The 23,430-nt window shown below is 44.4% G+C and overlaps 1 protein-coding gene across 2 annotated transcripts in view; it reads left to right on the top strand.

The window, feature by feature from the left end:
* Window positions 1–23,430, top strand: part of LOXHD1 (lipoxygenase homology domains 1) — a 116,699-nt gene that overhangs the window by 2,394 nt on the left and 90,875 nt on the right. For both annotated transcript variants that reach the window (XM_008572816.1, XM_008572818.1), the window contains exons 2-6: window positions 454–614; window positions 10,834–10,910; window positions 12,726–12,922; window positions 16,747–16,939; window positions 20,927–21,087. In XM_008572816.1, coding sequence (XP_008571038.1) covers window positions 484–614; window positions 10,834–10,910; window positions 12,726–12,922; window positions 16,747–16,939; window positions 20,927–21,087 — 759 coding nt within the window. In that variant the 5' untranslated portion in view covers window positions 454–483. The remainder of the gene's footprint in view (window positions 1–453; window positions 615–10,833; window positions 10,911–12,725; window positions 12,923–16,746; window positions 16,940–20,926; window positions 21,088–23,430) is intronic.

The following is a 23,430-nucleotide window of genomic DNA, read 5'->3' as shown; positions in this document are numbered from 1 at the left end:
AACTGTGAAATTAGCAAGACCACGTGGTCTCTCCCAATCAGTACTAATCATTTCCCTTCTCAGAATGGGACCAGTATCCCTGTAGGAGCCAGAGAGATTAGCTACTGAATTAATTCATGATAAGTGTTGAGTGACTGATAACAGATAATCATACTTGTCCTCCCAAGGGAAGCTGCCTTTTAAAAGATAATAGGGAATGGCCATGATTTAACCTAAAAATATAGACCTTACTTGTTGGGAACCTGACATTGAATGATACTCCAGTGGTAGAAATTGAGGGCGGGGTGCAACCTGTTCTTTATAGGGAGTCCCTGTCCCACGTGTGAAAGACCCGTAGCCCAATCCATCAGTTCTCCGGCTTTTCTCATTTCTGGGCCTGTATCTTCCCTTGGTGTCTGGGTTCTGGGGTAGCTACCATCCAACTGGCCTTGTTGTCTTTCCCCACCACCGAAGGCAGACGAGTTCACCATTGAGTCTGTCACCATGCGGAGGGTGAGGCGGGTGAGGATCCGACATGACGGCAAAGGCTCGGGCAGCGGCTGGTACCTGGACCGGGTGCTGGTCAGAGAGGAGGGGCAGCCCGAGAGTGACAATGTGGAGTTCCCGTGCCTCAGGTACATGAGCCCTACCTGCTTTTACTTTCTCCAGCTTGGGTTATGACCTCTAAATTTTGGGAAGACCCAGCCCTAATACCTAGACCAGTGAACAAAATAGTGGCTTAAGGCTGTAGTTGGGGCAATAAAGAGGTGGCGTCACTGGTAGTGTCTGGCCTGGGCTTCACATCCCCACCCTAGGTTGAAACACCAGTGTGGACTGTTCCGGTGTGCTGCTAATTTGCTCTATTTAAGTACCAAAAAGTTGGTATTTTTTCATGATAAAATTTGACAGTATCTGAATTTAACTGAGCATTACCTCAGAGTTAGTTATGTGCTGAATTAAATTTTTGAATCAAGTGTTTTTAAGATTGAAACAATTGATTGTACATATCTGTGGGGTACAGCATTGCATATCAATACCTGTATGAAATATGTGATGCTCAAATCAGGATAACTAGTATATTCAACTTTACACACTGTAATCATTTTGTGTCCCTTTACCAATTTCTCACTAGCCCCCTTTCTATTCCCCCTTCCCCACCTCTGTTAGCCGCAGTTCTGTTCTCTATTTTTGAAAGTTTAATGAATTGTTGTGATAGTTGAACCTTTCTTTCTTTCTTTTATTTGTTTATTTTTTTAGCTCCCACTTATGAGTGAAGACATAAGGTATTTCTCTTTCTGTGCCTGGGTTATTTCACTTAACATAATTTTCTCTAACTTCATCCATGTTGTTGCAAAGGCACAATTACATTCTTTTTTATTGCTGAGTAGTATTCCGTTGTGTATATATAACACATTTTATTTATGTAGTCATCTGTCAATGGACATTTAGGTTGGTTCTAACTCTTGGCTAATGTAAACAGAGCTGCGATAAACATGTGAGTGCAGGTGTCTCTTCAACATAATGATTTCCATTCCTTTGGGTATACACCCAGCAGTAGGATTGCTGGATCTTACGGCAGTTCTATCTGTAGTTGTTTGAGGAGGCTCCATACTGTTTTCCATAATGCCTGCACTAATTTGCAGGCCACCAACAGTGGAGGAGGGTTCCCCTTTCTCTGTATCCTTGCCAGCATTTGTATTCTCTGTCTTTTTTGATAATGGCCAGTCTAACTGGGGTGAGATGATATGTCAATGTGGTTTTTGATTTGCATTTCCCTGATGCTTAGTGATGTTGAGCACTTTTTCATGTGTCTGTTGGCCATTTGTATGTCTTACTTTGGGAAATGACTATTCAGCTCCTTTGCCCATTTTTTAAACAGGTTACTTGGTTTTTTTACTATTAGGTTGAGTTCTTTGTATATTCTGGATATTAATCCCTTTTTGAATGCATAGTTTGCAAATATTTTCTCCCACTCTTTAGGTTGCCTTTTTGCTCTGTCAACTGTTTCTTTTGCTTTTTGTATTAGTTTGATATAATCCCATTTATTTTTTCTTTCATTGCCTGTGCTTTTTCTTATTCATAAAGTCTTTACAGTACTACTTCCTGAAGGGTTTCTGCTGTTTTCTTTTAAGATTTTTATAGTTTCATGTCTTATATTTAAGTCATTAGTCCATCTTTGAGTTGATTTCAGTATATGGTGAGAGGTACAGTTCTAGTTTTATTCTTCTACATACGATGTCCAGTTTACCCAGCACCACTTATTGAAGAGGCTGTCCTTTCTCCAATGTATGTTCTTGTCTTTGTCAAAGATCACTTGGCTGTAAGTATGTGGGTTGATTTCTGGGTTCTCTATTCTGTTCCAGTTGTCCAAGTGTTTGTTTTTTGGTTACTATAGCTTTGTAGTATAATTTGAAGTCAGATAATGTTATGCCTCTGGCTTTTTTTTTTTTTTTTCCTCAGGATTGCTTTGGCTATTCAGGATCTTTTGCTGTTCCATACGAATGTCAGGATCATTTTTTCCATTTCTGTGAAGAATGTCATCAATATTTTGATGAGGATTGTATTGAATCTATAGATTGCTCTGTGTAGTATGGACATTTTCACGTTAATTCTTCCGATCTGAGAGCATGAAATATCTTTCCATCTTTTTGTATCCTCTTGAATTTCTTTCAGCAGTGATTTGTAGTTCTTGTTGTAGAGATCTTTCACCTTCTTGGTTAAGTTTATTCCCAGGGGTTTTGTGTGTGTGTGTGTGTGTGTGTGTGTGTGTGTGTGTGTGTGACTATTGTAAATGGGCTTGATTTCTTGATTTATTTTTCTGCTAGTTCATTATTGTAGTATAGAAACACTACTAATTTTGCATTTTTCTTTTACTAGTGGGATTTGTTTTTTTCTTGAGCATTTGTGGTAGTGGTGGTTGTTTTTCAGGTACCAGATCCAGTTCTCCCTTGAGAATTTCTTGTAAGGCTGGTTGTGTGGTAGTGAACGCCCGCAGTTTTTGTTTATCTGAGAAAAATACTATTTGTCCTTCATTTCGGAAGGATAGCCTTGCTGGGTAAAGTATTCTTGGCTGGCAGTCTTTGTCTTTTAGTATTTTGAATATTTCATCCCATTCTTTTCTGGCTTTTAGGGTTTCTGATGAAAAGTCTGATGTTAGTCTGATTGGGGCTCCCTTATAGGTGACTTGACGCTTCTCTCTTGCAGCTTTTAAGATTCTTTGTCTTTGAGTTTTGCCAGTTTGACTATAATATGTCTTGGAGAGGACCTTTTTGGGTCGAATATGTCTGGGGATCTCTGAGTCTCCTGAATCTGAAGACCTGTATCTTTCCCTATACCTGGGAAGTTTTCTGCCATTATTTTGTTGAATATGTTTTCAATGACATTTTCTTTTTCTTCCCCTTCTGGAATACCCATGATTCAGATACTTTAGCACGTAAGGTTGTCTGTTATCTCTCTTAGATTTTCTTCAATGTTTTTAATTCATTTTTCTTTCTTTTTTTTTTTTTTGTCTGCCTGTGTTATTTCAAACAACCCATCTTCAAAGTCAGAAATTCTCTCTTCTGCTTGTTCTAGCCTGCTGGTTATTAAACTCTCTGTTGTGTTTTTTATTTCATTGAATGAATTCTTCAGCTCTGCAAGCCCTGCTATATTCTTTTTCAGGGCATTGATTTCTTTGTACATTTCTTCTTTCAGATCCTGTATACTTTTTCTCATTTCATTGTGTTGTCTAACTGAGTTTTCTTGGATCTCATTTAGTTTCCTTAGAATTCTTGCTCAAAATTCCTTGTCAGTCATTTCAAGGACTTCCTGTTCTATAGGATCTAGAGCTTGAGAGTTATTACCCTTTGGTGATGGTGTACTTTCTTGAATTTTCATATTTCTGGTATCTTTCCTTTAGTGTTTAGTCATTGTGGTAGGGTATTTCACGGTCCACTCATTCGACCCTCATGTCTGGCTAGGATCCTGCAGGGACTGCCAGTTTGGCATGGCTGCCTCAGTGCCTGTGGGCAGGAGTCTTGGGCCTCTCTGGGCTGCGAGGGCTGGCCTGCACTGGGAGTCCTGCAGTGGCACCTACTGATTCCGATGCAGGGGGCTTGAGGCCCTGTGGGCCTGGTGGCTTTAGGGCCTCTCTGGGTAGCACGCACTGGCCTGGGCTGGGAGTCCTGTGGTGGCACCTACGTGCTCCAGCACAGGTGCCTTGGGACATGTGGGTTTGGCAGCTCTTGGGCCTCTCTGGGGGCCTTTCTGGGTGGCGTGCACTGGCCTGGACTGGGAGTCCCACAGTGTTGCCTACCTGCTCTGGCATGGGTGCCTTGGGGCATGAGGGCCCGGCAGCTCTTGGGCCTCTAGGTTGTTTATTTGAAATCTTTCTGTTCTTTTTTGGTGCAAGCATTTATTGTAATAAACTTCCGTTTAGTACTGCTTTTGCAATATCCTACAGGTTTTGGTCTGATATGTCTTCATTTTCATTAGTGTCAAGCTTTTTTTAATTTCCTGTTTAATTCCTTCTTGGACCCACAGATCACTCAAGAACATGTTGTTTAGTTTCCATGTATTTATATAGTTTCCAGAATTTCACTTGTTATTGATTACTAGTTTTAATCCATTGTGGTCTGAAAAGATACTTGAAATGATTTCAATTTTTAAAAATTTGTTGAGACTTGGTTTTTGACCTAACGTGGTCTGTCGTGGAGAATGTTCCATGTACCAATGAGGAAAATGTATATTCCATAGTTATTGGATGAAATGTTATGTCAATATCTGCCAAGTTTATCTGGTCTAAAGTGCAGTTCAAATCTCATGTTTCTCTGTTGATTTGTTGCTTAGATGATCCGTACAATGCTTATATAGGGGTGTTCAGGTTTCCAGCTATTATTGTACTGGGGACTATCTCTTTCTTTAGGTCTATCAGTGTTTGCTTTATATATCTGGGTGCTCTGGTGTTGGATGCATATACATATTCATAGTCTTCTTGCTGGATAGATCCCTTAATCATTATATCATAGCCTTCTTTGTCTTTTTTTTATGGTTTTTGGTTTAAAACATATTTTACTCAATATAAGAATAGCTACTCCTGCTCTTTTCTGGTTTCCATTTGCATGGTATATCTTTTTCCATCCCTTTAGTATTATATGTGTGTGTCTTTACAGTCAAAGTGAGTCTCTTGAAGATAGCATAAAGTTGTGTCTGGCTTTTTAATCCAATCAGTCAGTCTGTGCCTTTTGAATGGGGAATTTGATCCATTTACATTTAAGGCTATTATTGAGAGGTATTGTCTTACTACTGGCATTTTATTGACTTTGGATTTTTAAATATCTTTTCTTCCTTTCTTCCTTTTTATTGTCTTTGGTTTTCGTTTGGTTTTTGAGGTGGTAAGATACAGTTTCTTTCTCTTCCTTGTTTGCATTTTTGTTCTACCAGTGGGTCTTGCTCTTTTTTGTGTATTCATGGTAGTGATTATCATTTTTTAGATTCCAGTTGCAGAGTTCTCTTGAGGATTTCTTATAGGGCTGGTTGTGTAATGGTAAACTCCTACAGTTTTTGTTTGTCTGGGAAATACACTATTTCTCCCTCATTTCTGAAGGATAGCCTTGCTGGGTATAATTTTCTTGGGTGGCAGTTTTTTCTTTTAGTATTTTGAATGTATCTTCCCATCTTCTTCTGGATTGTAGAGTTTCCTTGAGAAGTCTGCTATTAGTCTGATGGGACTCCCTGTAGGTGACTTGATGCTTTTCTCTTGCTGTTTTTAGGATTCTCTCTCTGTCTTTGAATTTTGTGAGTTTGACTATAATGTGTCTTGGAGAGGATCTTTTTGGATTGAATCTGTTTGGGGGTCTTTGAGCCTCCTGGATCTGAAGGTCCATGTTTCTCCCTATACCTGGGAAGTTTTCTGTGATTATTTTGTTGAATAGGTTTTTCATGCCTTTTCCTTTCTTCTCCCCTTCTGGAACACCCATGATTTGAATGTTTATATGCTTAAGGTTGTCTGCTAGCTCTCTTAGATTTTCTTTATTTAAAAAAAAATTCTTTTTTTCTTTTTCTTTTTCTGTCTGCCTGGGTTATTTCAAAAGACCATCTTTAAGGTCAGAAATTCTTTCTTCTGCTTGCTCTAAGCTGCTGCTTAAGCTCTCAGTTGTGTTTTTTATTTCATTGAATGAATTCTTCAGTTCCATGAGTTCTGCTACATTCTTTTTGAAAGTATTAATCTCTTTTTAAATTTCATTTTTCATATTTTGGATGCTCTTTCTCATTTTGTTGTGTTGTCTAACTGAGTCTTCTTGTATTTCATTGGGTTTCCTTAAGATTGTTACTTGGAATTTCTTTTCAGTCATTTCATCTGTTTCCTGCTCTATGAGATCTGGTACTTGAGAATTATTGTTTTCATTTGGTGGTGTCATACTTTCTTGTTTTTCATATTTCTAGTATCTCTGTGTTGACATCTGGTCATCTGGTAGAACTATTACTTCTTCTATTACTCTAGAGTGGGCTTTGAGGAGAGAAACTTCCTCCTGTAGACATGCTTTCTATTGACCATTGAGTAGGGTATTTTAGTATTGGTTCCAGGAAGAGGCAGTAGTCTCTTTGTGGGTACTTCAACCATATTCAGTGTTGGAGTTGCATGGCCTAGGCACTGGGGTGCTTAGTGATTCCTTGCTGAAGTTAGTGATAGTGTGTTGGTTGGTTGGGGGTGTGGGTGAGCTCTCGAGTTCCTGGGAGAAGTGCCTGGATGCTCTGTCACTCTTTGGCTGGGATGGTTAACCCTGGGTAGGCTTGTTGGTACCCAGGCTATTTTCCCATGACCGTGATAAGTGCACTGGGGTATATTGGAGCTCCTCAATTTGAATGGGTGACCCTGGCTGGCATTTCTTTTTCCTTTTTCCTACAGGAAGAAACTCCTTCTGGGTCCTTGCTTCCCCCAGTTGGGGGATGGGTTGGTGGTGACTGGAAATTTTCTTCCTTACTCTATTTGGGTATCCTGGTTTCTGCACTCTTGGGGGATTCCGTGTGTGTGTCTCTCCCTGGATCAAGACAGTCATGTAGCAGCACATTTACCTCCCAATCCCTAAATGTGCTACTGCATGTGGCAGCATAATTCCTCCTGTGGGATGTGCCACTGGGTCATGGGTCTGCACTCATTTATCTCTTTCCCACCAGTGACTCTCCTTTGTCAACACAGTTGGTAGTCTGTGGGCTGCCTGCATGGTGGTGGTGGCTGCTGCTGTGGTAGTGAGCCTCCCTTGCAGTAGAAGTGGCTGTGGCAGTGGCTGTGGTGTACCACCCATGTGGCAGTGGTGTCTGCAGCAGTGGTGGGGCTGCCCATAGTTGTTGAGGTCCCTGGGTGCTTGCTGCCTTCTCTCAAAGGGATTTTTTGTTTTTGAATGGCCTTCTGACCACATCTCTTTCCTGTTAACATCTTTTCAAGTTATATTACTTGGTTTTCATTTCCCTTACCCAACTTATTAGTGAGGTGAAGTTTCCTTTTTCTTTTTTTTTTTTGATAAGAACTTGTGTTTCTTACATAGCCAGTTTGGGATCCCATTGACTTCTAGAAGTCCCTGAAAGAGATATTTTAAATGAGGAGCAACATCAGTGCTTTTTGTGCCATCAAAGCTGCCTTTCCTGCTCAATGTCTGGGAGGTGCACTCAGGATAATTAACTCAGGGCCTTGGTCCTGCCCAGCTCTGCAAATCCCAGTTCCAAGGCAGAACCTGCATCTATAGAAGAGCTGCTGCATGTCCACTTCATTAGGGCTGGCCCAGGGCTTCTTGAGGGTAGTTGTGCTGAAGACAGCCCTCCCCACTTGGGGGGAGATGGGGCAAGCTACATGGCCTAGGCACTGGGGTGCTTAGTGATTCCAGCAGTGAGCAGCATGCTGCTCTTTCTCTAGCCACACACGTGAATGCCTTCATGTGCACACCTGTGCGTACAGGCATACATTTGTTAATGTTGAACTTCTTACCACCTATGATCCCAGGTGGAGCAGTTTCCCAGTCAGGGAGGGCCACTGGGGGGGCCCCATAGGACAGCAAATGTGAAACTGTTTTGTCAATGGCAAAGGACTCTACTTCTAAGAATGTCCACTGTTAGTATGACAAATAATTACATTTAAAAAATAAGTAAGCTAGACAGGGCTTCCAGGAAGAGGTGGTAGAACTGGACCTGGGCCTGGAAAGGAGGTCAGAAAGTTGATGGATGGAGAGGAATTGAAGAGAGGGGATGAAGTTGGGCTCTGGAGATCTAGTTGGGATGTTTTAGGTTTGAGAGAGAGAGTCAGGCCTTGAAAAATAAATTCAGGGAACAAGAACATAGAGATAGAATTTAAAACCAAGGAAATGCATGAGATCCTTCAGGGAGAGTGTGGATAAAGAAAATGGTGAGGACTGAGCCCTGGGACAGGTCAGGAAGAGGGGAATCTAGAAGGGGGTAAGGAAGAAGTTGGCATATCCACTCTACATTGCCGCATACTTGGTGCCAGGGGGAGCTTAAAACCAGGAGTCTAGACACCCTCCTGTTGTGTGAATTTGGCCAAATCTGTTAACTTCTCTTGTCTTCTGCTCCTTCCTGACCAGCATGTGTCTTTTGGTGATGGTGATGGTGATGGTGCACTTTGAGAGGAGCCAAATCCATTAAAGACATGGGTGATGCTGGTGCTGCTGATGGCAGGGCAGAACAGGAGCCGATCTTTCCAGACATCCCAGAGACCTCCATGCCCCCAAACCCTTAAGAGTTCCTGCATTTTTAAGAAAATGGGTTCTTATATTTTGCTGAGGCATGTAATCTAGGCTCAGGAGGCCTTTGAAGAACCTGGAGCTAGAACCTGCACTCGAACACTGCTTCTTTCTTCACCTGGACTGCCATTTTATCTCCCTTGGAGGGAAGGATGGACCAGGCCTATTTATTAAAACTTCTCTTCTGTTAGGATCAAGGAGTGGTAAGAGCTATAGCAAGTGTGCGTGCGCATGAGTACCTGCACACTTCTGTGAGCCCAGGGGGAGAGTTATAAAATCCAGCAGACTCTGAAACTGGGCTGAAGTGTTTGCAGCCGAAAGAAAATGGCCATATTTGGGAATATCTATTAATACCTGCAAGTATTTAGGTGGAAACAAAATGATGAGTCATGGTTTCCTTTTGCTGCTGGGGAGGGGCTGGGCATGGATAAGTTCAGAGAGAATAGAGAGTGAGCAGGTGAGATTTTCCAATGGCTGAGGACCTGTGACTTTCCAGTCCTCTCTCTCCTAGAATGTGGCCAGGGCAAAACCACACCTTCTCCTCTGCAGTTTCCATGACTGTGGGAGCTGCCAGAGTGATCTCAGCAGAGGGCTAGGCTTCCAGTGGTTGATTTGAGGGATTTGAGCTAGCAGTCCCCTGTTCCCAAACTCCCCCATCATAATGCCTGGAATCCCACATCTTCATGTCTTGGAGTCTCAGACATTTTTCTGGTGTTCTAGATTCACAGCACCAAAGCCCAAGGGAAAGTGTAATGATGTAGTCGTTGGCTAACGTTTTAGTGTTAGCTAACAGCCAACTGACAGCAAAGTCCCATGGAAATGTAAGATCATATGTTTGGGGAAGGATGGTGAGAGAGAAGGGATGGGGGAGACTGCAGTGTTGCCTCCACCTGGCAGTGGGGAGTAGTGTATTAGCAAAGAGGACTGTGGTTTAGGGAGGCCTGAGCTCCACGTCACGGGGGCTGGAGAGGAAACTGTGCCTTGGATTGCTTTATAGGCTCTGTGGCCTGGGAATTGCATCTCTCTCAGGAGTGTAATGGGCTGGGCTGGAAAGACAAGCACCAAGACACAGATAGATGGGGAGATTCTGTGGTCAAGAGACAAATTTTTTGGTTTCCCTAATACTCTGGAGAAAACTGATGGTGTCTTTTTGGCTGCCATTGGCCCCAGATCACAAACCATCTTGAGTACTGGGGCCTCGACAGCTTGTGCTTGCATGACCATCTGATTTCCTAGGCTGGGTCTCCGTGTTTACTGGGAAAAGTGCTTCTCAGGCAAATGGCCCTATGCCTTTCCCCCTGGTGGGTGACTTGCAGAGAGCTAGGACATGGCTCACTCTGGCATACTGAGGCGTCATGGCTACCAAACCCCAGCCCTGCAGGGCACAGACCCTGCTTCTCCTTGTAGGCAAATCTCATTCATCCTCGAGGGCTCATTTCAAAGCCACCTCCGCCGTGAACACTTATCATTTCTCTAAATTCATGGAGTACTTACTTTGGTCCAACGCCCATTTTTGTCTTGGTCTTCAGTGCCTCAGCCAGCCCATCCCATCTTCTTGACTACACTGAGGTTCTCAACAGCCTGGGCTGTGTCTTACTTATCTTAGTGTGTCTTCTCTGTCTTCTTTCCACCCCAGAACCCTCAGAACAGTGCCATGCTCATGGTAGGCTCTTAGAAAAAGAGGTGGTTGTTTTTGATGATAACAGTGGCTTTTAGGACAGATTTTTACCATGATTACCAACGTCCTACACCATGGGACCCCGTTTTCTCTCCAGCCTCATCTCTGGCACTTTTCCCTTCGCTGGCTGCATTCCAGCCACGTGGGCCTCTGTCAACTCTCAGAGGCTGTTTCATTCCAGGATATGCTGTCTGTCTGCAATGCTCCTCCCTCTTCTGCTGGTTAACTTCTCACCATCCTTCCAATCTCAGCCAAATATCACCTCCTCAGGGAAGCCCTCTTTCTCCAGTCTGGGTTGAAATGCTTTGTTAGAACCTCCTGTACAGTCCTTTTCCTTTGCTGAATACAAAGCTCTGAGCCTCCCTGGGCCTCTGCACAGATAGCGTGACAGTTTTATTGTCTGTCTGCCCCACTCAAAGAGCTAACATCCCCCCATTTGCCCACCAGGTGGCTGGACAAGGACAAGGACGATGGGCAGCTGGTCCGAGAATTGCTGCCCAGTGACAGCAATGCGACGCTGAAGAGTAAGTTGTCCTGACGACCAGGTGGTAGGTGTACTCCTGTCGAGACACAGACCCTGCCTCAGTGAAACAGAAGCAAGCCCTTCAGGAAAACACATGCCCTCCATTTCATTTCATGGAGGCAGCCCAGGGAGGGTGGAGAGGAAGGGCTATAAGGGAGCGTCTGGAAATTTCTTGTGTGTCTGTGCACAGTTTCTTTGTGGCCTCAGGTGTGAGGCCGTGGATGCATATAGGTCAACGAGAATGACAAGAACAGCAACGCTAGCTGCTGCCGTCAAGCACTGGGGGTACCTGTCACTCAGGCCTTGTGAGGAGAAACACAAGTTTGAAGGGGCTGTAGAAGGAGGACTTTTTAAAAAAATGTCAAGTATTGTCCTGGAGGCCTTATAGTTTTCCTTATTGGTGTTATTTCTTCAAGTGTCTTGGTTTGATCTTGATCTTTATGCAAAATTTAAAATGAATTTATCTTCAGAACCTGCAACGATACTCATGTTTATCATTTATTATCTCATTTGAGCCCTGCAATAACCCCAGAAGATAAGCAAATCTGATGATGTCCATTTGTCAGATGGAGAAACTGAGATCTGGAGGGGCTAAAGATATTTAGATCTGATCTTTCCTAAGATCAGATTGCAGAGTTGGAACAGTGTCCAGTCTCTGGACTCAGAATTGTAGTATTTAAGAGCTGGGAAGGACCTTACGAGGTGAGGTGACCCTTGCCTGTGGTAAAGGGACCCCCAGTGCATCAAGGTCTGCTCTTCCCACTCCAGCAAGCTCCTGCTCCACCCTACCCCCTGTTCCCAAGTCAGAGCCTTTGAAAGGGTTTAGATAGAAAATGGTATGAGGGAGAGGTCTTCTCAGTTCCTGCTACATTTTTTAACAAGAAGGGCAGAAGCCATTTCTTCAAGTGCCCTTGGATGTCTCTGGTGGAGCTGATCTGGACCATCCCCACAGGTCTGGCCTTTCCCAGGGCCTGACCAGTCTGTGGGGCTGACCCTTCAGGCAAGGTGTGCTCCACTGACTTTCCCCAGGTCTTTCTGCCCAGTGGGAAGACCTTGTGGTAGCAGTGAGTGGAGGGCCTGGAAATGAGCATCACTCACCATCTCAATGCTTCTTCCTCTTTCCCCAAGACACATGCCCTGGAACAAGCCTGAGGACTTTGGGTCTCGGCTCTTGTTGTTCCAGGACTCACATTTTCCTGAGACCTTTTTATCCTTGCACACAGATGATACAGATCTTTCTGGCTGATAAAATGGAGTGACATCTGCATGGAGTCACAGTTAAAAGCAGGGGCTTTAGGTCCACATTAGGATTTCACTCCTGGCTGTTGCCATCTTGCACCAAACACATGACGTCTGATTCCTCACCTGCAAAACTGAGATCAGAACACTTAGCAATACTGTGTATATAATGTGCTAAACACTGTCTAGAAAGGTTGGTGCTCTCTTTGCCTCAGTTTCCTTGTCCATCAGAAGAGAAGCTGGACCAGGTGATTGCTAGAGATCCTTTCAGTCTTTCAAATTTTGGTGTTCTTGCCTATGATTTGCACACTTTCTTTTTCCTGGTGCATTCACACATATTCCGGAACAGGCAGGAAACCTGTTAGACTTCCGATTTTGTAATGAGGAGGCTCCACAAAGAGGGAGAGAGCCCCTTTTCCAAGTCACAGGGCTACTGGGAGAGAGTGGGAGCCCAGTTTCTTGCCTCCCGACCTGTGCCGCCTCCCCGGCTGCAGACTGCCCTTCTGCTCCTGCACTCTGCTCCTAGTCTCCCGCCCTGCACTAACCCCCCTTCCTCCCTCTGCCTTGGACTGTGCAGACTTTCGCTATCACATCAGCTTGAAGACCGGGGACATCTCTGGAGCCAGCACAGATTCTCGAGTCTACATCAAGCTCTACGGGGATAAATCTGACACCATTAAGCAAGTTCTTCTTGTCTCTGACAACAACCTCAAAGACTGTTTTGAACGTGGTCGGGTGGATGAGTTCACTCTTGAGACCCTGAACATTGGAACTGTAAGTCTCCTTTGCAAGATCACGTGACACCATCTCACCCGTTCCCCTACATACATCCACACACATGTCCACACAAACACATGTACACACATTCACACACTAATGTACACAGAGGTGAGCCCATTCTGAAGAAAAATAATGTCCACTTGAAGCTTGTTAGTGAGGTGTGTTGTTTTCCAGCTGCGACTTGGAGCAGCTGAGCATATGTGAACAGTGCTTTAGCTCCCAAAGTCTCTTTTGGGTGTATTTTTAGGGGCTTTACTCCCAACATTTTGTTTATCTACATAGCCAGGACCAACGTACCTGAGTCACAAACACTGGAAAAGGGGTCACTGGGTGTAAAGCTACACATCTATGCCGATTGTCGGGTTACAGCAATAGCTACACTAAAGCCAAAACGTTTCATTATTTTAGTTATACTAAGTCCCCATTTGTGTTGTCAGGGCCAGGGCTCAGGCCCTTCAAACCCATTGTACAGACTGGGTCACCAGACTCCTCACATGCCAGGCTAGGTCACCAGACCCCTCACATGGAGGTCTATGCTAGGTAATTGGGAAAGATCCTGGGAGCTGTTGGCAGATGACATGAGCTCAGTCAGCAGCAGCAGCAGCAGTGGTGGCTTCTCGGGGCATCCCAGGGGCAGGGGGCACTGTGGATCAGAGCTGCTAGTCCTTTATACTTAAGTCCATAACCCAGGACACCTGGGTGCACATGTGCAATTACATTAGACAATAACAAAGGGACACCTGGGTGCACGTGCATATTTACATCAAATGCTCGGCAAGATTCTGAACATCTGAGGGGCCCTGACCATTTTCCTATATTTTCTCTACACTGGGTATGGTGAAGGAAAAGAGAAGAAGCAAGGACTGAAAAGAGGAGCTGAAAATACTTCCCACCTGTGCACCAGAATATGCCCAGGAAGCTTGTTTGGGTGCTCTCTTCCGGGCATACCCGAGAGATTCTGCCTTAGGAGATGGGACCCAAGAGTCTCCATCTATCAAGGCTCCAGGTGGCCCTGTCATAACAAGTCTGAGCACTTCACCAAAGATAAACAAAGCTGAACACTAAAGTGGACAGACTTTAATCAGTAATATACTACTGTAATAGGGAAAATATTCCACAGTGAACTGAACTCAATTGATTTGTGCAGAGGTTTACAAGGCATTTTAAAGGGAGAACGAGGGAATAGGATGAGGGTGAACAGGGGCTTCAAAGAGTCAGAGAAGTGAAAAACCACAGAAAGCAGTAAGATGGAGGTGGGTCTGTGTGACACACATCTGGGTTTGCTAACGAGCCCTTATCAGAGCTGGGCTCCTGCCCTTCCTCGGAGGCTGAGAGACAGGGACCCCACCTTCAACTTAGCCTGAACCAACAGTAAAATCATTTAGTAGCCTTGTGTTTTCTCAGGCAGGCACCTTAAGGGGGTTAGGGTCATCCTAGGGATGTGGCCTTGAGCTGTTAGAAACTATGTTATTGTTTCGTCCAAGTCTTTATAGGCCAAGTTTGAGGCTTAGTCAAGAAAGGGCTCAGGAGACTGGCTAGACGTTGGTCAAGGTGAGAATATTTATTGATTTCACCTGGAGAAACATAGATCTAAATCCTGGATTTGAGCACTGAGGATGTCTCCAGAAATATGGGCTGAGATTTGTTACCACCCGCCCTTCTCAGAGTGTGGCTTGGTAGAAACCGAGAAGGTAACGAGTTTGTCTCCAACCTTCTCTTTCCTGCTCCTCCCTCGCTGTGAGCTCTGCCCTATTTCAGGCACTCTGGGCCCTGGAAATCTCTTCTCCCATCAAAACTCACTCTGGGGAGAGATCTCATGTCAACCATTTATACCTTGAAGTTAGAAAGCTTAGATGAAGGTTTTCCTGGGTCACAGTGTGTTTACATTTAAGCTTAATGAATAATGGTAGAGTGAAAATGCAGTTCCCTTTACTAAAGGATTTCTGGCAGCAGCCAACAGATAAATGAGCCATCTGAGGGGAGGAGGTGGCGGTAGGAGAGTGTTTAGGCCCTTCCTTCTGTTTCTGAAAGCCCCTCAACAAGCAGTGTAGCCAAGAGGTTGGGAGCCTGGGCTCTGGCTACCAACTGCCTCTTCTGAGACCCAGCATTTTCACTTACCTCTCTTGTGCAGTTACTTAACTTCTGTTTGCCTCAGTTTTCTCATTCACAACAACAGGGGATCCTAATGAGATTGTTAGTAACAGCCACATGCTCATAGTAAGTACTAAATAAATCTGTTCAACAATTACTCTATGTTAGGTGCAAAGTGTTATAGAAAAGAAAGATAGTCCTGGCCACAGGGAGCTTCCAGTCATACCAGGTAGAAGACACTGGCCTCTGTCTTTACTCTTTCCTGATCCCTCTCCAGTACTTTCATAGTCCCAGCACCACAGAAAGACAATGAAACTCTCCTCTGTCACTTGGCATGCACTCAAATGGCTTTCAGACTTTGTAACTTAGCGGTTTCATTCTGACTGTTCCAGGAGACTGGGCTACATGCACTCAGCTGTGACAGTTTCCATTACCAGCTACAAAGAGGCACTTAGTACTTGGAAGAGAGAGAGCAGGGCTCACATGGACAGTTTTCTATATCTGGCCTTTTGGCACCAGACTCATGCCTAGCATCACCCCTGCAAATCATCACAGAGAGAATCTCAGGGCTGGAAGGGCTCTCAAAGGCCATCTGCTAATTCCATCTGATGTTAAAATGGCCCTGTCTGAGGTATTTCAAAAAAAAACATAAAAGCAATTTGAACACTGAAAAGCTAAATACATGTAAAGATGGTGATATGATCATCTTCACTCTCATTTATGTTACCTATGGGCAAAGATGTTAAAATGTAAAATAGCAAAGCAAGCGGACTCTAGAATAGACTATAGACCATTAGCAAAAGAAAGATGTTCTCAGGTCCAGGAGTGAGAGGAAGAATTGGATACAGAACCACAGTGCCCCGAGAGGTTGTCTGCATATTCTGTCACCTGCAAGATGGCTATGCCAAAGAAGATATAGAGAAATATGTACAATAGTGTATTGTTTAAAACAAAATCAAACCAAAAGCAAATTAAACAAGACCAAATTGATAACACAGTTATCAGAAGGTGAGCATAAACATTTTGATTACAGTCATGTGTTGCTTAATGACAGGGATACATTCTGAGAAATGAGTCGTTAGGTGATTTCGTCATTGTGCGAACATCACAGAGTGTACTTACTTACACAAACTTAGATGTATAGCCTACGACATATCTAGGCTATAGATATGGCCTATGGCTTCTAGGCTACAAACCTGTACATCACGTTATTGCACTGAATACAGCAGGCTATTATAATACAATGGTAAGTATTTGTGTATCTAAACATATCTAAACAGAGAAACATACAGTAAAAATACGGTATTATCATCTTATAGGACCACCACTGTACATACAGTCTGTTGTTAACACAAACGTTATGCGGCCCATGAACCTATTTGCTTTCCCATGCGGCTACAAACTAACATTATTAAGTACGTGCTGGAGCCTTTAAAGTTCACACCACATCTGCTCCCCCACTTCCTTCTCACAACTGTCCCGGGAAATATGCTGGACAAAGATGAGTGAGTGGAGTCTTCAGCCAGAAGTGAGGCCCCAGCTCCCCAGCTGGGTGATGGCAGGGACACTACTGGGACCCAACCTCTCCTGCATAGCCCCCTCTTCTGGGGAACTGGAGACCTGGGTTAAGGGGAGCTGTTTGTGCTGGTGTTCAGGGAGGTAGGGATGCGGGCATGGAGGTTTCTATGAACTGGTTCCTTGCTCACCCTCATCTGGTTTCCTTTCAGATCAACAGGCTGGTGATTGGGCACGACAGCACTGGCATACATGCAGGCTGGTTCCTGGGCAGCGTCCAGATCCGTGTGCCCCGCCAAGGCAAGCAGTACACCTTTCCTGCCAACCGCTGGCTGGACAAGAACCAGGCTGATGGGCGCCTGGAGGTCGAGCTCTATCCCAGCGAGGTCGTGGAGATCCAGAAATGTATGGAGGAGGCCGTGGTGGGGCCATCACATTGTTTCCCTGTGGATGGGGCCATGGGGAAGCAGGAGGGACTATGGGGCCAGTTGGGTCTTATCTCCATATGGTGGTGATGGTGGAACCTGCAGGGAGATTATGGGGGCTTCCAATTGCTTCTGGCACCATGGTTCTAGGAGGTAAAGAAGGGCTCATTTTACAGATGGGGAAACTGAGAACCCAATGGATAAAACATTTTTTTCTGGGATAAGAGCAGCAAATGACTTTATTAGGAAGTGTACATTCTCAACCCTGTGTAGGACAGAAGTTTGAGACATCATCTGTGTCTTCCCCTGGGAAGATTGGCTAAGGAGATAAAACTCTTTATTCATTCATTTATTCAGTAAATATAGATTGAGGGTTTCTCTGTGCCAGCATGGGTCTGGGCTTTATGGAGGCATCCCTGAGCAAAATAGACAAAGCCCTGCTCCCGCAGACCCTACTACGTTCCACCAGGGGAGACAAACAATAAATGTATGATAGTAACAACTAAGAGCTATAAAGAAGATGATTCAGGACAAAGGGTTAGCAGTGGTACAGGTAGAGGACCTTTTTGGCCAGGGCGGTGACATTTCAAAGGAGGTGGAGTTCAAGATGATCTGATACCCATTGCACATGATGTGAGAGACATAGATCGTGCTAGGGGTCAGAGACAGTAGAGGTTACCTGGAGGGTGGGGAAGACAGTGGGGCCAAAACCTGGCTGGAGAACTTTCCTTCCCTCACCTCTGCATTTCTACATCTATTTTGAAAGCAACTGCCTGGGGCTCACTTCCACAGGAAGCTTCTCTGAGAAGGAACCCAATACCAAGTCACCTCTCCCTCCTCCAGAGCTCTTGGTATCTTCCCAATCAACCTAGACGTTCCTTGAGGGTGGTGTCTTATGCACATGCTTTGTAATGGCCCCCACCAGTGTGAGAATCAACTCCTCCCCTCCTTTTATAAATCAAAACTTGATTTCCATCAGAGTAATACAGGTACTAGTCAAGAAGATAAAGATTAAAAAACAATAGTTCCCTTACCTACCTCTTCCCCTTGACCCATCCTCTTCTTCAGAGGTAACACCTTTAATTACTTTTGATTTTTCCTCTGAAATTTAGCTCCATATTTTTTAAATAACATGCTTATCAATTTTTTTATTTTGTCAGTCTTAGACATAATCTATTTTTTTCCTACTTTGGAAGAGAAGGCTTTAGCTCTTTTCACATGAATGGACACCTGCATGGGCTTGTGTGTGCTTGTGTGTACACACACACACATGCACACACACACATGTACTTTCCCTCCTTCCAGCCTTCAGTATAATTAAACCAATATTCAATTTTTACATTATTATGACTATGTAAATTTTATTCACTGCTGAGTCACCTGCTGTATGATGATTGAATTTCATTTTCTATACAAATTTTGGGGTTTTTTTCTAGAGTTAATAATAATCTCACTTTTTCATTTGTATAGTTATGTCTATACCCATCGCTGTCTGTTAGTCTGCTAGTGCTGCCATAAGAAAATAGCTCCCTGGCTTGCAGATGGCTGCCTTTCACTGCGTTCTCACATGGTATCTTCTCATTGTGTGCACATCACTGGTGTCTCTCTGTGTCCAAGTTTCCTTTTCTTTTGAGGGCACCAGTCAGATTGGATTAGGGCCCACTATAAGGGTCTTATTTAAATGTAATCATCTCTTTAAAGGCCTTGTCTCCAAATATATTTATATTCTGAGCTACTGGGTGTTAGTGCTTCAAGATAGAATTTGGGGGTGGAGAGGACACAATTCAGCTCATAACACTGTCTTACCTCCACATCCCTAGTAGAACTAAAATTCTTTTCATATGTTCAAACCCAACAGGAATTCTGGTGGTTTCCTCCCTACCTTCCCCTTCCCCCTCAAGCATTCTTTTTGGAGCCTTCCATTGTCCTGCTTGCTAGGCTGCCATGCAGCTGTCTTTTGGGGACTCCCTTTTTACCATCTTTTTGGAAATCTTTCTTTTATCTCATGGGTTGCATCTGATGTTTCCTGGATTCCATGTCTTCCTCTTCTTTGGTTATTCCCTCATTTTAGTAGAGCACATTCTTCACTAATAGCTTTCTGAGCAAAAGTGCATAAAAGATAAATGCCAAGACCTTACATGTCTGCAAGTGTCTTTAGTCAACTCACAATTTTTAATGGCTTAACTCGTTACAGAATCCTGATTTAGAACTTATTTTCCTTTAGAGTTGTAAGAGTATTGTTCTACCATCTTCTACTAGCTTGCAGTGTTGCAGTTTAAAAGTCAGATGTTTCTGCTATCCAACTCTGATTTTTTTCTCTTTAAAAGCTTTAAGACTCTGTTTTCATCCCTGACATTCGGAAATTTCATAATGCTCTCGCTGCTTTTTGTAATTTTACTTTTATTTATTGCTCTGGAACTAATGGGCTCTTTCAATCTGGAAGCTTTTTTTTTTTAGTTCTGGAACTTTTGGGGGGGGTATTATTTCTCTGACAATTTCTAACTCTATATTTCCTTTGTTTTCTCTAGAACTAAACTCTTAATTAGATATTGGACTTCCTCTGATTTTCTTACCCTTTTTCTGTTCTTGGGGAATTTCCTTTTTGTTTTTTGTAGCTGTCCTTGACATTATCCTTTCTGTTGAATATTTTATTTCAGATCACCATATTTTAATTTCTAGGAACTAGTTCTTATTCTTTGAATGCTCATCATTATCTTTTAAAATTTTGTATAATCCTGACCACCTGTTGGCCTGAGAACTGAGGGAGGTGAGGAAGTCGAGGTTCCTCTCCATTCAGAATGCCAGCTTTCATGAATCCCCCTGTTGTCCATTCCCCATCCCACCCTCACTCTTAACTGAGCCTAGTATCCCTAGTCTAACCTCTTCAGGCTCTCAGCTAGTCTTCTTATTTTCAGACCCCAACTTCTCATTACCGTAAATGAAAGATCATCTTATTGAAAGTAACAGTCTTTACTCAAAAAAAAAAACCTGAGAGGGCAAGTCTTGTCACAATCACATTGAAAAAATATGGTCCCCCAGTTCTGGAAGATGTTTTGCTCTCCATTGGGAAGTGCCCTCTGCAGTGCATACATGTAACACATTTACACCTTCTAACATCTTGATGAAGTATTACTTCAAAATATAAACAACTCTCTGAGTGTAAAGTATATGTTGATATCACCTGAAAGGTGCCTATATTTAAGTGAACACTATAGTTCAAACTCTTTGTCCTTTACCGAAAATAAGGAAGAGAAACAAATACACAGCATTTGCTTCTTTCTGCCAAATGGTATCTGCTCAGGGTAGTGTCTTAGGCTGTTCTGTGATGCCATAACAGAATACCATAGACTGGGTAATTTACACTGAACAGAAATTTATTGGCTCACAGTTCTGGAGGCTGGGAAGTCTAACATCAAGGTGCCAGCATCTGGCAAAGACCTTCTGGCTGCGTTATAACATGGTGGAAGGTGAGAGGGCAAGAGAGCAAGAGGGGGCCGAACTCGCTCTTTTATAACAACACCAGTCCCTCCCATGGAGATGAAACACGCATGGCCTAACTCCTCTTAAAGGTACCACCTCCTAATACTGTTACAATGGCAATTAAATTTCAACATGGGTTTGGATGGGGCAAACATTCAAACTATAGCAGGTGAACACACAGCAGGGAGCTCCAGCTGGTATATTGACTTCTCCTCATTCCTGGTACCCAAGGACACACACAGTGCAGTGGGTGACTGGGCACTGGAGTCTGATTGGTTAAGTATGCCATTTCTACTACCTATTCAATTCCTCTAAGCCTCAGTTTGTCCACCTGCAAAATGGGAATGAACGTACTTGTTGATGGTGTTGAGGAGACAATTAGATAATGCCTGTGAAGCACCAGGCACATAGAACAGAGGAACGTTTGCTTTGTTATTATCATTGTTACTATCACTAAATGTTCCATTTCTCCTACATGTGCATCCAGTGGTCCACTATGAGGTTGAGGTTTGGACGGGGGATGTGGGTGGTGCTGGCACCACTTCCCGAGTCTACATGCAAATCTATGGTGAGGAAGGCAAGACTGAAGTTCTCTTCCTCTCCAGCCGCTCCAAAGTTTTTGATCGGGCATCCAGGGACACATTCCAGGTGTGTGGGGTAAGGCCACGGGTGTCAACAGAGGGCCCAGTGGATGCCAGGAGGGTCTCCTGGATGTTCTTAGTTCTTCAGCCAACACTTCCTCAAGAATGGGGTGCCTCCCTCCTGCTGGGTGGAAAATGCTTCCTCTCTCCCGACCCAAGTTTTTGGCCTGAAAGTGAAAAGTTTGGAGCAGATCAGTAGTTCTCAGCCCCAGCCTCATGTTAGAATCACCCGGGGAGCTTAAGAAAAGAGTGCCTCCTGGTCCACACCCGAGACCGGTCAAATCAGAATCTAGGGGTGGGATGTGTCTCCTGTGCATGCTTTTAAAAGCTCTACCAGTGATACTAACATGCTGCTGATTCTGAGAACTGCTAGAGTGGTTGATTCTAATTTAGCCAAAGGTGGCACTAGGGCCCAGGTCCTTCCACCCAATCCCAGCCCTTCGGCCTCTGATTCTACTGTTCTCTCAGGCCTGATGACAGGGCATTGGGCAGGACACTGCTTCTCAGGAAGGAGAGTGGGAGACTTTGGAGTTCCATGGCGGCATTCTGAGTGCTCCAGGCCTCCTCTCTTCCCTTTGCAAGTCTTTGAATAGAAGGAAAAAAGAGATGAGAATGTGAGCATGTTGTTGGCGGGAGAGGAGAATGCAAGAGTAGTGCCACTTGGAGGACACATGGGTGTTTTACGTTGGACACAAGTGTGTGTGCATGTATGTGCATGTGTGTGCATGTGGGTGTGTCCATCTGCAGATATGTGTATGCAGGGAGCATGGTCATGCTGGATGCTCTAGGAGTGTTTGGGTGCTGTGAGCATCGTGGCCTCTGGTGAAGATCCTTACCCAGTGCCCACTGGAGAAGGTCCTGGCTGAATAGGACCTGGGCCAGGGTCACAGGTGTCTGGAACATTAGAGCTAGAGTGGACCTCATTGAGTCAAATGACCTCTTAGACTGCTGAGGAGGCAGAGGCCCTTGTATTGTATCTCTCTGAGCCTCAGCTTCTTCGTCAGTTAAAACCCAGCTTATATCTGCCTGGCCAGCTTCATAGTTGCTGAAATGACCAAAAGAATCAATGTCAGGGAACGCACTTGGAAAATTGTGGCCAGTTATGAGGATGTAACTAAGTAAAGCATCTTCTGAAGGTGGAGGCGGCAAGCAGGCCCCCTTGGAGGGGTTGGCTGCAGGGGTGCCATGGCCTGGGAAATGCTGGAGAGGTGAGCTAACGTGCTGAAGAAGTGACTTACCAGGTCTGGCATCCATCCCCTAAGTAGCTGAGAAGGATAAATTCTGCTTTCCCCAGCAGCTCTGGGCTCCATCTTCGCTGGTAGTTTTCCTGCAAGGGTAGATTGGCTGCAATGTGGATTCATAAATAAGAGGTCAGAAGACCTGAGTTCTCATCTAGGTCTGGACTGGAATTGTGGGACATTGAGTAACTCATGGGACAGCCCTGGGCCTCAGTTTCCCCTGGCACTCATGTGGAAGAACCAGTGGGACAGGGCTTTGAGAAGTGTCAAACACCCAGATAGGGGCTCATCCACATTGAGGAGCCTACGAGGAGCCTGACTAGCAAGGATCCCACACAAGCCGTTCCCTGAGTTCTGCAGGGGCCAGATCTTACCTCAGTGTGGGTCCTTCCTCAGAGCGTGGGGCTCAGGACAGAATGGGTGAGGAAGCCATCAGCACTGCCCTTGGAGCCAGTTGCCTACTGTACCCAGTGGGGGAGAGGCACAAAATGATGGTTCTTGCCCTTAAGAAACTCATGGCTGAGTGGGCAGACACCAGCTCGTGAGGGCAAAGAGGGCATCCAGGCCAGGCCAGAACCAGAGCTAAGCTCTGAGCCCCCTCTGAGCTCTTGGGGAAGGGGACAGGCAGGCAGGCTGAGACCAGGTGCCTGGGAGGGGCCTGGGACCTCTAGGGGCATGGGTGAGATTTTGTTTTTGAAAAATAACACATTTTTTTCTTATTACTAAAGTTATATATGTTTAATATTGAAAAATTTTGGAAAGAACACAGAAGAACAGAGCAGAGTAAAAAAAAAAAAAAAAGGTAGTGAAACACAGGAATCTGAATGAATAAGTTTTAGTTAGGGGTAGAGGAGGGAATAAAGCCAGGCCACGTGAGGGACTGCAGGAGCAAAGATCGGAAAATAGTAATGAGAGTGTGTGTGCATGTGTGTGAGAGTGTGTGCGTGTGTGCGTGTGTATGTGTGTGAGAGCGTGTGTGCGTGTGTGTGCACGTGTGTGTGAGAGTGCATGTGCGTGTGTGTGTGCGCACGCATGCATGTGTGTGTGCACGTGTGTGAGTGTGTGTGTACATGCGTGTGCGCATGCGTGTGTGTGTGAGAGAGTGTGTATGT

Source organism: Galeopterus variegatus, unplaced genomic scaffold, assembly GCF_000696425.1.
Source record: "Galeopterus variegatus unplaced genomic scaffold, G_variegatus-3.0.2 Scaffold839, whole genome shotgun sequence".
NCBI lineage: Eukaryota > Metazoa > Chordata > Mammalia > Dermoptera > Cynocephalidae > Galeopterus > Galeopterus variegatus.
This window is presented reverse-complemented; position numbering and strand designations above follow the sequence as displayed.